Source organism: Podarcis bocagei (assembly GCF_964188305.1).
Source record: "Podarcis bocagei genome assembly, chromosome: 5".
NCBI classification, from domain to species: domain Eukaryota; kingdom Metazoa; phylum Chordata; class Lepidosauria; order Squamata; family Lacertidae; genus Podarcis; species Podarcis bocagei.
In genome coordinates this window covers 58,875,007-58,888,761 of record NC_138129.1, presented here as the reverse complement: position 1 = coordinate 58,888,761, position 13,755 = coordinate 58,875,007, and the positions used below count along the sequence as shown (strand labels likewise).

The following is a 13,755-nucleotide window of genomic DNA, read 5'->3' as shown; positions in this document are numbered from 1 at the left end:
CAACTCCCATCATTCCTAGCTAACAGGACCAGTAGTCAGGGATGGTGGGAATTGTAGTCCCAAAACAGCTGGAGGGCCGAGTTTGGGGATGCCTGCTCAACACCATGGATGAAAATTTTCAGCTAAGCCTGCTCTACTATAAAGTTGCTGCTTTCCATAATAGTATGATAATCCTTGTGAAGCCTCCATTTTGCCCTTCATGCCAACCAGTTTGATTAAAGAAAAAACTTGCAGTCACAACCATCACTGGACATGCCTTTTATTTTAAGTATTAAAACCTAGAAAGTATCTTGAAAGATTTCCCCCCTCCAAGTACAAAAATAGTTTGCGTACACTCGTAAACAATGTGGATGCACAGGGTTTTTATGTTGAGTTGTGGCAATATACAACTGACAAAGCCAGAATCTCCCCTGTACAACATGCACATAGAATGTGTGTAAGCCCCTCACGAACGCTTTGGACTGGCTTAACAGCCTGTTGAAGACTAATTCAACATTTTAGTTGAAACAGCCTACCTCTCCCTTGCCCAGAGTTTTCAAAACCGCTCTGCCCTCACCGCATGGGATTTTTAAAGTGTCTCTCCAAGGCTAAGCCAATCCTATTTTCTCTCGACTACCACAAGCAATACAGAGTTTACTGGTGGTAAGGTATGGACAAAAAAAATGGAACAGTTCCTGGACTGACAAGAAGAAAGATTACTGGCAAGAGAACAAGTAGCTTTTAAAACCTCAATTTGCAGTGTCCTTGACCACCACCATATGAAATTGGTGGCTTACAAAACCAACAGACTCTTTTCAAGACCTGTACAGTCAGCTACTAAGCAGTTTTCTCTAGGGACAGTGCCCCATTTCCCTTTTCAGAAGGCAAGTTACAAATTAAAGCTACTTGTCGGAGACTTCCAGATGTGCATGCCATACAAGTACCCCCAGATCTTACAAGGAGGACCATCTTGATCAGAAATGCCTGAGAAAGCATTAAGAAATCACCATCACAGCTTCTGCACGACAAAATGAAAGAAACAGCCGTGCCCTCGGTTATCCATTTGACTTGGCTTGTATCTCCTTTCGCTGTTTAGGCTTCCCATAATATTTCATGTGAGTGTCCACATAAGATAGTATCTCGTTTGTTAGATACTGGACATCTGGATCGCTCTGGTCATTTTCTTTAATATTATATAAATGCTGTAGCCCATTCTCTTCTATTAACATGGAACAGTACCTGGCAGCTGAAGAGAAACAAAAATCTGTTTATTAGATGATCCAACATGAATGGAACAAAACCACTCTAGCTTCACTTCGACACTTCGCTCCTGACTTCAGGACATTGAGATTCCTCATTTAACACAGAGGTTTTAAGCACAGACACAGCAGTCGTACCTTGGTTTTTGAACAGCTTAGTTCTCAAATGTTTTGGCTCCCGAATGCTGCAAACCCAGAAGTGGCCGTTCCAGTTTGTGAACTATTTTTGGAAGCCAAACGCCCGAAAGGGCTTCTGCAGCTTCCGATTGGCTGTAGGAGCTTCCTGCAGCCAATCAGAAGCTGTGCTTTGGTTTCCGAACATGTTGGAAGTCGAATGGACTTCCAGAACGGATTCTGTTCAACTTCCAAGGTACAACTGTACTCAGTTTGAATTTCTGAAGAGAAGTACGGAGTTTAAAAGGTGTTCATCGCTGCAGTTTGTGTGACATAACTGAAGGTAAGAATGCACCCTGAGGGAATTTTAAAGTTTATTTCCCTACACCAAGACACAACCCTCCTAACAGAATAGCTATTATAGTGTCACACAAACAGAAGCATGTTGTATGCTGCAATTACCTGGTAAGAGAGAACTAAAGTCCATGGGTGTAAAAAGGCAAACCCAGTTACCTGTTCTACAAATCTGGGGCCTGGTAGACCTCACATACTTGCCAGGAAAATTCTAAAGATGCATTCGCTGTTAGAGGCAGCAGGAACTTACTCCCACCACAGTTTCACAGTATTAATACCTTATTGCAATAATGGGAGGAGGAAAGGAGAGAAGGGGAGCAGCATAAATCACCCTCTGAGTTTACCAACAAATGCAGGGACAGAGCTGATCACCAAAGCATTTGGTCTGAATAGGTACAACATACATTGCATCTTCTGCCAAGTTTTTTTGGGGGGTGGGGTGGGGGGAGCTACATGGACATTCCCTACAGGCTTTACAGGTTGAACTTGAAAAGTCATAGGCTTATTAAAAGAGAACCATCCATACGTACGGGTTTTGCAACAGATGTGCAGAATGGCCCACGCTGCCCAAATCTGCACTCCAGGTAACGCAAAGCAGTCAAGTAATGGGTAGAAAGGCTTGAGGGACCTATGGTTTGAAGAAGAGTTACCTAAGAATCATGATTAGCATTAAGGCTGGCAGAGAAAAGGTGGAGGAAGTGGTGTTTGGGGCAAGGAAATGAAGATGGATTGCAGAACTACTTATGTACATAGCACTGATCTAGTAAAAATAATTACAATTGTCTGATAAATATATTGCGATCTGTTTAATAACTTCTAACAAGTCCTAAGTGTTGGTTTGTTGTTCGCTTGGCAGATACATATCAGCAACAGGGTTCAATGTTGAGCAAGTTATTTAGAACATTTGAGGCTATTCCTCCCTTCTGATATGTTCCAGAGTTGTCCCTGCTTGCCAGGTAACCATATACAGTACAGTATACAGAATTACTGGCCAAGGCATATTTTGACTAGAGTATACCTATAGGCTGGCAGTGCTACCATCTTGCATTCTGGTGTTGGCCACTTCAACAGAGCTGCATGCTGTAACAGAGAGAACCAAGTGTCAACATTTCAATAAACACTGAAAATATTCAAAATAACTATGGAATCTAAGTCACCATACCAGTTTTTCAATGAGGGATCTTCTCAGTGTTTGACTCAACGCCCAGGATTGTTCACCTCTAGATAGCAAGTTTGAAATAATCCCGGCTGAGAAGTAGTTCACTTCCATTTCGGCGCTGCTTAGCAGTTCACTGACACGATCTATGAAGTCCTTCTGCATTAACTTGGACTGCAGCTCTCTCACTTCTGCTACATTGTTCTGATGAAGATAGAAAAAATACAACCGTGAAAATCACAAGCTGGCAAATGCCATGCTAATTCGTTGTCACTTTATTATTGAAAGTGAATAAATTTCCCCTGAAAAGAGGATGGGCCAGCATCTCTTTATATGTTGAGAAGTGTCATGCACCTCAAGCTAATAAAAAAATCAGATGTATTTCATTGCTACTGTATATCAATTCTTAAGGAAATTTTTCTACTTTAGAAAAATCAACTTCCTTTTCCCACCTTTTCATGAAGGCCAGAAAAGAGAACAGCACGGAGGATTACTCTAATAATAAATGACAGATTTAATACCTTTAAAATGCACACATTAACTTTTAAAACAATTCTAGCACATTGCACTTTATTCTGCTCTTACCAGAAGGCCAAGAACTTTATGCTGTATTGAAGAGTCAGATGAAAAAGTCTGCAAAGAGAAATAGGTTTAATTATTAAGCTTATGTAGCTGGAGGAGACTCATGAGAGTCCCATGGACTGCAAAAGGATCAAACCTATCCATTCTGAAGGAAATCAACCCTGAGTGCTCACTAGAAGGACAGATTCTGAAGCTGAGGCTCAAATACTTTGGCCATCTCAAGACTCTCTGGAAAAAACTCTGTTGGGTAAGATTGAGGGCACAAGAAGAAGGGGACGACAGAGGATGAGATGGTTGGACAGTGTTATAGAAGCAACCAACATAAATTTGACGAAACTCCGGCAGGCAGTGGAAGATAGGAGTGCCTGGTGTGCTCTGGTCTATGGGGTCACAAAGAGACGGACACAACTAATCGACTAAACAACAAAAGTGTTGTATTTGTCAACTGGTTAGAAAGGTAGCTACCACGTTTACCTCTAAAACTCTCATAAAAAGCTCCAACCCTTTGTTATCAATGAAGTGCCCACACGTAGTTGGCGCTTCATCTGTGAGATTCCAAAGTGCACTCAGTGTAAAATGGAAAGTTGTATCTAATTCATTCTGATTTATTTTCTGTTCAACGATTTCAAGTAGTTTCTGTAAAGGAAGAAAACAACACCATTAACTACATAGAATAATTATACATGAAGTGCAAATTTCAACATTGCACTCTCCTCCCCAAACCCTCTTAAACATTGCTCACTGTTATGGGGAAAGGAGATGCAGCAACTCACCCCAACCACAATGTAGAACTCGGCAGCAAGTTGCGCTGCTTGCTCGTCTGAAAGCTAAAAAACAAACCACATATTTGAAATCTGTATGTGGAAGAGCTTCTGATAATAAAGATGCACTAGATGAAAATGTAAAATCACATACCTTAAGTGCTAGGATAGAGATTATATTAACAGCAATTCTTTGTATATGTTGATTTTCCTGGTTACAAAGCCACTGGACAACAAATTTCGCAGCTGCAAACCTAAAATTTAAAAGCATTGTCAGAGTATACACTTTGCAACTCTAAACCAGGTCATAGTGAAAGAACAAGATTAATAAAGCAGTTTCCCCCTTTCACTTTCACCAGTTTTTAAGCAGATATTAATCCTGTCCTGAGGCAAAGTGCAGATGAGAGAGGCCTGCTTACAACCCAAACCTAGCCACCTTGTAGGCAGAAATGAAAGGAGAACCAAGCTGACCATTCCTAAGAAGTGTTTAACTGGTCAAGGCACTGAGATCAGAGCTATACACCACCCTTCAATAAGACATTGCTGTCTATTTGCTGTATAAAGATGATAAGTATCTAGGGTTTCTTGACATTCCCCACCCCACCTTATCAGCACAAACAGCATCAGAAGTTTTTGCAGTGGTCTCTACTTACTAAGCAACTGAGCCATTAAACCCAAGGCATAGGAAAAAGGAACAAGTCAGATCCCCTGTTCATCTGGTGCAGTTCTGTCTACTCAACTCGCAAGAGCACTCCAAGGTCTCAGATTTTCTAGTCCTGCTACATGAGGTGTGCTTAACTAGAGATGCCTGTGATAGAAATTGGTACATTCTGTATATAAAAACCTTACCACTAATCTATGGCCTCTTCTCTCTCCCTCCCACTCACACACACAGAGAATGAATAGCAACAGAAGTTATGTCACAGTTAAAACACCTTGGCCGCTTACTCCCATTTGTCTGGGTCCTGGCTAATGTCCTTCATCCATCAATACTGCATGCTCCAGTGAAGCAACCCAGTCACATGGACTGCCATTTGGGTAAGCAACTTCAGTTTATCAGGCATCATATTTGCACTGGCCTTCAAGGGAGCATGAGGGAACACTCTACCAAAGCCTCTGGAACTCCTCTTACTGGGCGGGCAGGGAAATTAAAAAGTTCTTTTTGCCCATGTCTCAAAGTGAATGTGTGTCTTCATCAGAAAGGAGAAATCCTAGAGCAGAGGTCAGCAACATTTTTCAGCCATGGGCCGGAACACCGTCCCTCAGACCATGTGGTGGGCTGGACTATATGGGGGGGGGGTTGAATGAATTCCTATGCCCCACAAACAACCCAGAGATGCATTTTAAATAACAGGACACATTCTACTCATGTAAAAACACACTGATTCCCGGACCGTCCACAGGCCGGATTGAGAAGGCAATTGGGCCTTAGGCTGCCTACCCCTGTCCTAGAGATTGAGCGAGGGGGCAGACAGACTATACTGGGAAGAGCTGTCTATCCCTACTGTACAGTAACAGATTGGAGTCACTTGCCTGTTAAATGGAACGTCTTGCAGGATCCTGACACTGGATAGTGAAAGAAGACAGTTCTTCTGGAGCTATATGGAAAGAGAGAAAGCAGCACCATAGGGCTCTGTATTTATTATTCTTATTCAAGTTATATACCACCCTTCGTCAAAGGCAGTTTACAGTATTTGAAGCTAATTATCCATTTTTACAGGATAGATGGTTCAAGAATGCAGGTTTTCAATGCTTTGCAGCTTAAGAGCATGAGTTTAGGTATCTGAACTCCACTGAAATTCATGAGTATGACTAATTTAGGTTCATTGGTTTCCATAGGTCTACTGGGAACATAACTTAGCTGAGTACTACCCTACAGCTCAAACCCTCCAAATGAAACAAAATTCTAAAGTCATCAAAATATGGAACAACAAATTAAAACAGATAGTTATCTAGGACAGGATCAGATTATTCAGCAATATGGAAGCAGAGGTAAGACAATTTCTGAGCTACACTTCTGATAGAACCTTGACTTTCCCAAAGTCAAAGACTGGGCACTAAATGGAAGAAGAGGTATATATTGGAAGAGTTAACAGCTGCATGGAGGACAGGCATTCTCTAGTTTCTAACATTAAACCCACACTGGGCCACTTCACAGTCACACCAATCAGAACCCTGTGTATGTGTTTAGGCAGTGAGTGTGTCACCCCACTCACGTGAGAGGGCAACAGTTGTGTGAACTGAGCCAGTGTGTTCTACCATGTGTGGTGCATCACACATGCTACATCTGCTGCCCTCCCCAGCCCCCAAATACAGTTCTACATATTTAAAAAACATAACACAACGTCATAAGCCAAGGATCTAAAAGAGCCAACATTTCATACCTCACACTCCAAACTGTGGCTACAGGTGGCATTTTAAAAGCTGACAAAAAGTTAGGGAGAATAGAAAAGAAATCCATATAATTTTTGTGTGTGCACCATTTGTTCTATCATTCATGTGCCCCGGATTTGAGCAGCACATCTCCTACTGTGCTTTAGTACTGGTATAAAAGATGTTGTAAGATCTGCTCTCTTATTTGGGCTGTTGAATTGTAACTGTATCCTACCCAAAACCCTTACCTGTTGCTGTTCAGGAAAGGTTTCCATGGCTTTGAGGAGCAGCTGGATTACGCTGGAAAGCAGGCGAACAGGCATGCCTGCTGCTAAGCCTTGTCTTGTTAAGTTAAGGGCACAGGCACTAGCAGTTAACTGTACTGCCAAGTCCAAAGGATGATTCCTCATTCCAATGATCACAAGCTGCAGCATGAAATATGCAAAGAACCAATTCAGCACAATACATAATGAAATCAAAAATCCAATAAAAATAAGGATGGATGAATGAGAATAAAGAGAGGTCTACTTCTTTGGGGAATGCAGATAGGAGCTAATGGACTAAGTAATATTTGTAAAATTTGACCACAGTAGAATAGTTTGCAAGACGTTATTGCATTCAAACTAATCTGGCTTACCTTTAGGATTTCAGGCTTTGTAATTCTCATAAAACATGTTTGAGTAAAAAGGTGAAAAAAGGCTTCTTTCACAAAGCATGCCCTTTCACTGTAGCGTTTCAAAGCTTCCGAAATCTGCATTTCATTTTCTCCTCCCGATACCTTTGAACATAAAAATAATTCATTATTTTCACTAACTAGGCTCAGAATGGTCATTTCAGGTCTAATAAATTCAGTAGCTAACAAAGCCCTGCAGTAACATGGTGATCCACCAAGCATGAAGATCCAAACCTAATCCGAATGTGTTTTACAAAAACAAACTCTGGAATGAGGTGGGGTTGCGGTTCTGGAATACATCCATCCCTTGTGATGCACAAGCTTTCCCAAAATAACTACTATAGTGTGGATAAGCCAAAGTGTTGTCATGCCAACACCCCTCTCACTTCTGAGGGTCCAGAAAAGTGGTAAGTGAATATGCCTGAAGACTAGCCTCAGCTTAGCCAGAGGGCTTAGGCAAAAATGGAGCTGAACAGTTTTAATGTGTGCTATTTCTTTCCAGAGCTACTCCATTCTATGCGCTGCACAACTTGCTGTGCACACAGACAGGAACCTCCATTTTCCTTTTAAAATTTATTATTTCATTTAAACTCATTCTTTAATATCACACCTATTTTTCCAAATAAAATAAAAAATAACTCATGATGTAAACATTGTTGGGTCAAGGCTACAAAGCAAATTGGAATAAGAACTGCCCTTCCAAACCATTTTCAAGTATCATTTTAGTTATAGAACATTTAAAACCTTCAAACCTTTAAGGTTCCTTCTCCTGAAAGGAACTCTGTGTACCCAGCTTCAGTCCCGAGCAATCCCACAAACCGCATCGTTGGCCGTTGTCTGACAAAAGCTTCAACAGCCTCATCGTTAATGTATTTGCTTCCAGAAATGTCCAGAGACACAAGATTGGGCAGAATATCTTTTTGGCCTAGCAAATGAAAGGCAATATCTGATGTGGAATGCTGCTCGTCTGAGATGTCAAGGTGAATCAGATGCTTTAGTTCTCTTATTACGTCTAAGAACTTTGGTGTAGGCATTTTCAAGCATTTCAAGCTATGCATAGTTAGAGACTTAAGTCGATGTTTGCAGGCCAGGAGTGCAGTTATTTTTGTGACTGAAGTATTGGAGATATCCAAGCTTTCTAACCTTGGCAGAGTAGCAACCTCTGCTAAATCTTCATCACGGAAGAGCACATTGGTAATGCTCAAAGAACGAAGACCAGACAACTGACTAAAGCACCGTTCATAAGGATTTGTAGGGGAAAGAGTTAATGAGTCCAAGACAAGGCACTGAAGGTTGTTCTGGATCCATGCACTGCTGCCAAGCCCACTCACAACATCTGCAACAGTAACAGTGTCATTCATCCCTGCAGCATCCAGTTCTACTAGTTTGTGGTGGCAGAAGGCTTTTCGGAAAGACTGGGCTGAAATCTTTGCTTTGCGGATGCAAGCTTGCTTCAAACGCATCTGGTTGCCTCGGAAAATGCCCACAGTGCCATCATTCAACAATTCTATTAGGAAAGGAAAACAAGCCTATGTTAGAGCAAGTAAACTACTGAAATCTGGTCATTTGTAAAGTAGGCTGTATTACTACATGGTAGGCAATAGTCCAAAAAGTGAGGCGAGCAACTGGTGAGTAGAAACAGAACCACCTGGGCAGGAAGCAGAAAATGGATTGGTGACTATTCAGTGTGATGGCAACTATTTCCGCAACTCTGTATTTTCTGCCTGTGAACACTAGATGGCAGTATAACCCAGATGGACTATCTTCCAAGGTGAACAGACTATTCCTGACAGAAGTACAGTGGTACCTTGGGTTAAGTACTTAATTCGTTCCGGAGGTCCGTTCTTAACCTGAAGCACCACTTTAGCTAATGGGGCCTCCACCTGCCACCGCACAATTTCTGTTCTCATCCTGAAGCAAAGTTCTTAACCTTGAGGTACTATTTCTGGGTTAGCGGAGTCTGTAACCTGAAGCATCTGCAACCTGAGGTACCACTGTATAACACAGAATCATAGAGTTGGAAGGGACCACAAAAGTCACCTACTCCATCCCCCTGCAATGCAGGAATCTTTTGCCTAATGTGCAGCTGGAATCATGACCCTGAGATTAAGAGTCTCATGCTCTACCAACTGAGCTATATGCAAATATGCTTAACATGCACAGTTTATTCTACTGCTGTTTGTCCTAGCATGAGGGATATTGCTAAGCAGCATGATTCAGACCACTACTTGACCACTGGAAATAAGCACATTTTAATCTAAACATGGTGGTGAAGTTAATGTGACAGCTAAGTTACAGACTGGGGCTCCTTTGGGAAGGAAGGGCAAGATGTAAATCAAATAAATATTAATATCTAGGGCATAATTTTTAATGTTATCCTTATCCATTTTTTTGTTCCTTTGAGGATTTCATAAGACTTCTAGTCTAATATGGTCTAGATATGCATACTTTATATAGGAAGGGGAACAGCACAGAAGAATGAACTAGCTAGAACAAGCTGTTCTTGTCTGTGAATGACCTCATGTTCAGATCACTTGTGCTAGCACAAAAAGAACTGTTACCTCGATATGCCATTGTCTGCAGCAAGCGATCAGCCACTTCTTGAGGAAGCCTTTCAGATTCTTTCAAGCACAGTGACCCATCAGGCCGTTCTATACAGAATTTTTCTAAATCGGCAACCAAGGCATTCAAGCAGATGTCAACTAAGGAATATGGAGATGCTTCTGCCTATCACCCATAAAAAAATAACAGCACATCAGTAAGAAACTCCTTAGGATCACAAAGTGGCTTAATACATGGCTTCACTTAGTACACATAATAAACTTACATATCTGCATTTAATATCCATCACTAAGTGAAACACACAATACTAAAAAAAAGAGCAAGTACAAATTATTATTATGAATGTTCCTAACAGGTCACTATTATAGAATGTTTATCCTTGGATTGTTAACACTCCTATAGCAAGTTCCCATACGACTAATGCTCCCCAAATGGGTATAGTAAATACACTGTGTGTCTCCAGCCACACTGCAGCAGGAAGACTATCCCTGTTACTTACATGGGATACACTGGGGGCAAGATCTGGTTTTTAAGACCAGGTATCGTCTCCACTTCCACTTAATCTTCATCATCATTAACTTTGAGGAGGAAAGTTCTTGGCAACCCCCAGATCACCGGAAGGAAGAGTGTTTTTAACTGTTACAGAGTTTTGAGAATGCTTTAATTATTTTAAGAGTGTTTTACTTTTTGTTTTTAAATTGTGGGTCTATCCACCACTCTGGGCAGCTCCAGGAGGAAGGACGAGGAGTGAACATATTAAAAAACAAATTAATTCAATAAACCAACCAACAGCTGTCGCAATCAGATGGCTAAGGCTACAGCCATATGTGGGTGAGCCCCACACTGAATTTCTTAGGGCTTACTTCTGCGTAGCCATGTTAGGAGGATTGCTCTTGAGCAGCGCCTGGCAGCCCACAGCAGAACAACCCGGATAGATGAGTGTGGTATTATCATGATGGCAAGCGGAACTATGAAAGAAACCCTCGCTTTTTCCTCCTCCCCTACGAAGAGGAACCCTTTCCCCAAGCCAGCCAGCCTCGTGGGTGGGACCCTAAAGTTTTAACCCAAGTTTAGTAGGCTGTGTGCGCAACCTCTCGGACCCACCAGATGACCCGTAGCCCCCCAAGAATTCCAGCCCTAACAAAACGCGCGAGGATCTTTCAGGGACCCCAAGTCTCGGGGGTCTTTTTACCACAACCGGCCAACGCAGCCACTTTTCTGGAAACCCGAAAAACTCGGGGGTGCGAGTCGGTGGTGCTTTGGGCTCAGTCACTACTGGAACTACTCCGGGGGAACTTCCTCCTCCCCCTCCTCCTCCAGGCAGAGTCTTCTCCCCAAAGGCTCCGGCCCCTCGCCGCCCTCCGAGTCCTCCCTTTCGAAACCCCAGGGCTTCTTCCCTCCTTCTCCTGCCGCCCATTGTTTCCACCGCCTCGCCTCCCTCCCCAGGCAACCGTTCCTCAGGTCCCCGCGCTCCCCCCCCCGCCTCCCCACCCACCTGCACGGCAGGACAGTCCCCGCAAATGGTCAGCGGGGCTCGTTGCCGGTTCTGGATGTGCAGGAACCGCACCATGGCGAACCAGGAGCCGGGATTCACTCCGCCAGCGGGAGCGGAGGGGGTGGGGTGCGCGGTGCGAAGTAACCGGAAAGCGGGCAAGGGCTCACCGGAAGCGGCGCAGCACGGACTGAAGAGGGAGGAACGCCGTTTAAGCTCCGAGGGAGATGGTGCAAGTAAGGCGCATGCGCGTTCCGAGTAGGGGTCCTCCCCTCCTTTGGATGAATGGTGGAAGGGGGGGAGCCGTCTCCCACCACTAGGGAGCAAAGTAGATTGTAGAGTAATGGATGCAGGGCGCTGGGAGTAGCCATTGCGTCCCTTTCTTGGGCCACGAATTTATAAATACAGTCGTTTGGGCGCTAGACCTTGCTTAGCACACATTTTCTTCTTACATTTTCTTTCTTTTTCTCTCGAGTTTAATATTGAAATGGCAAATTTAGTCCAGGCAACGACCTAAATTCTGATGAATTAAACCAGAATATAGATTCAGGTAGGTAGCTGTGTTGGTCTGACGCAGTCGAAATAAATAAGAAAAAATTAAAAATTGTCCAAAAAATTGGTCTCTAAGGGGCTACTGCACAATTTTTAAATTTTTCTTATTAAACCAGAATATGCTTGAGGGCTCCTATAAGGTTGCTTTCATTTTTTCATTTTTGAAAATATATTTTTCTAAGCTTTAAGTTGGCCTTGTTTCTTTCTGCAAGCCACCTTGAGTCCTGTGAAAGAAATAGGTGGGGTAATAATAACAATAATAATTGGTGTTTTTTTCCAGCCAGAACTCACTTCTCAGGTGGGCACCGTTGCCATTCTAGGAGAACAAGGGAGGCGTTCCTGGCAAGTTCCAGCATCTCTTTTTCTAGGAAAAAATAGCACCGATAATAACAACAGCGCTTTCATTTATAAACTAATCTGGGCTGTACAAGGGCAAGGACAAGGACATAAATGTCGTATGCAAGGTGATTCATATCAATGCCTTGTTTGTTAAGAGCCCCTACCCACGAGGTAATTTTATATATAGAAATACTAGTCACACAAACTGTTTTGCCACAGATTACCAGAATGTAGTAACCCTATACTTGCAACAAAATAAAAATAACTGCTCCAAAGTTTGGATGCCAATAGGATTGCTGCTTGGCTGGCCTATAGTACAACAATGATCAGAACTTTGATGTTAAATAAGCATTTAATTTGCTCAGTCTAGGAGAGCTTAATTATGTTTATTCAGAATTCCCATTCTAATCAGCTCACTTAGCGGCTGAGGTAAGTTAACCAGAGCTTTAAATTTAGAGAAGTGGTAAGGACCCTCCAGTCCACAGGCCTAATTAAGTCCATGAGAAGTCCTAATGTGATCCATGAAGCTGGTTTCCTCAAGCCATGTGACATCAGGTATGGGGCAGGTAGTGATGCAACTGCAAAGATACAGTTATTAGCTAAAAGGGTGTCTTAAGAATGAGGTTGAAAGTGTTGAGATTGTGTATTTCAGCTTTTAAAAAGCTTACGATAAAGTACCTCACTAAGTAAGTTTAGCAGTCACACAATATTAGAAGAGGTCTTCCTGTGGGTCAGAAACCAGTTAAGAAACAGAGTGGGGGGAAATGGACAGTTCTCCCAAATGGAGGGCTATAGAAAGTGGAGTCCCTCAAGGATTGACACTGGGACTCGTGCTTTTTAACTTGTTCATAAATGATGTAGCATTCATGGTGAGCAGTGAGTTAGCAAAGTTTGCTAATGATACAAAATTATTCAAGGTGGCTAAAATAAAAAGGGATTGTGAAGAACTTCAAAAGAATCTCTCCAAATGGAGTGAATGGGCAGAATAATCCCAAATGCAATTCAACATAAGCAAGTGTAAAGTATGTTTGGAATACTATGTACAGTTCTGGCCACCTTAGGAAAGATATTTTAGACCTAGAAAAGGTTTGGGGAAAAAGAAACCCAAAATTATTCCTGTTTTAGAAAAGTATGGACACAACATGTGAAACTGATTTTTCTATTTTGACGACTGGACAGATGGAAGACCTACTGCAATTCTTACTCTCTCCCCCCTCATGTATACAGAAATAATTGACTATGATCTTGCACATAAATCTTCACTGGCCTCATAAGCTTGTAGATATGTGGTCCAGTTCTAACAATTATTCATAAGGTTGTTTAGGTTAAAACCACGGCTGCTAAAATTGCACACATTTGTATTAATAAAACTGTATTGCATCAGGTTTCTATAACAAACTTGTTTCTGTTAGTTTGCTGCTGGTGGCAACAGTTATTTGTAATTTATTATTATTATTATTATTATTATTATTATTATTATTATTATTATTATTGGTCTCTGGCTGAAATAATATTTATTCACTGTTTCTCCATTTCCCATGATAGCTAGCACAGTACTA

At 42.1% G+C, this 13,755-nt stretch overlaps 2 protein-coding genes across 4 annotated transcripts in view; both read right to left on the bottom strand.

The window, feature by feature from the left end:
* Window positions 1–239: 239 nt before the first annotated feature.
* Window positions 240–12,248, bottom strand: LOC308587655 (protein zyg-11 homolog B-like). 3 transcript variants are annotated; one of them, XM_081195371.1, is made up of 14 exons: window positions 12,149–12,248; window positions 9,813–9,978; window positions 8,004–8,758; window positions 7,216–7,356; window positions 6,827–7,003; window positions 5,739–5,803; window positions 4,360–4,459; window positions 4,218–4,271; window positions 3,919–4,080; window positions 3,448–3,495; window positions 2,869–3,066; window positions 2,725–2,786; window positions 2,237–2,334; window positions 240–1,225 (listed from the first exon to the last, which is right to left on the bottom strand). In XM_081195371.1, exons 2-14 carry the CDS (start codon window positions 9,823–9,825, stop codon window positions 1,035–1,037), a joined length of 2,064 nt encoding a protein of 687 aa, XP_081051497.1. In that variant the 5' UTR covers window positions 9,826–9,978; window positions 12,149–12,248; the 3' UTR covers window positions 240–1,034. The 3 variants fall into 3 exon arrangements, with proteins under 3 accessions (XP_081051497.1, XP_081051496.1, XP_081051495.1); XM_081195370.1 differs by lacking the exon at window positions 12,149–12,248 and adding an exon at window positions 11,309–11,475; XM_081195369.1 differs by lacking the exon at window positions 12,149–12,248 and adding an exon at window positions 11,006–11,234.
* PRPF38A (pre-mRNA processing factor 38A) overlaps window positions 9,184–13,755 on the bottom strand; it is a 178,898-nt gene continuing 174,326 nt past the window's right edge. The window contains exon 10 of the mRNA XM_081195374.1: window positions 9,184–9,218. Within this exon, the coding sequence (XP_081051500.1) occupies window positions 9,191–9,218 (28 nt within the window). The 3' untranslated portion in view covers window positions 9,184–9,190. The remainder of the gene's footprint in view (window positions 9,219–13,755) is intronic.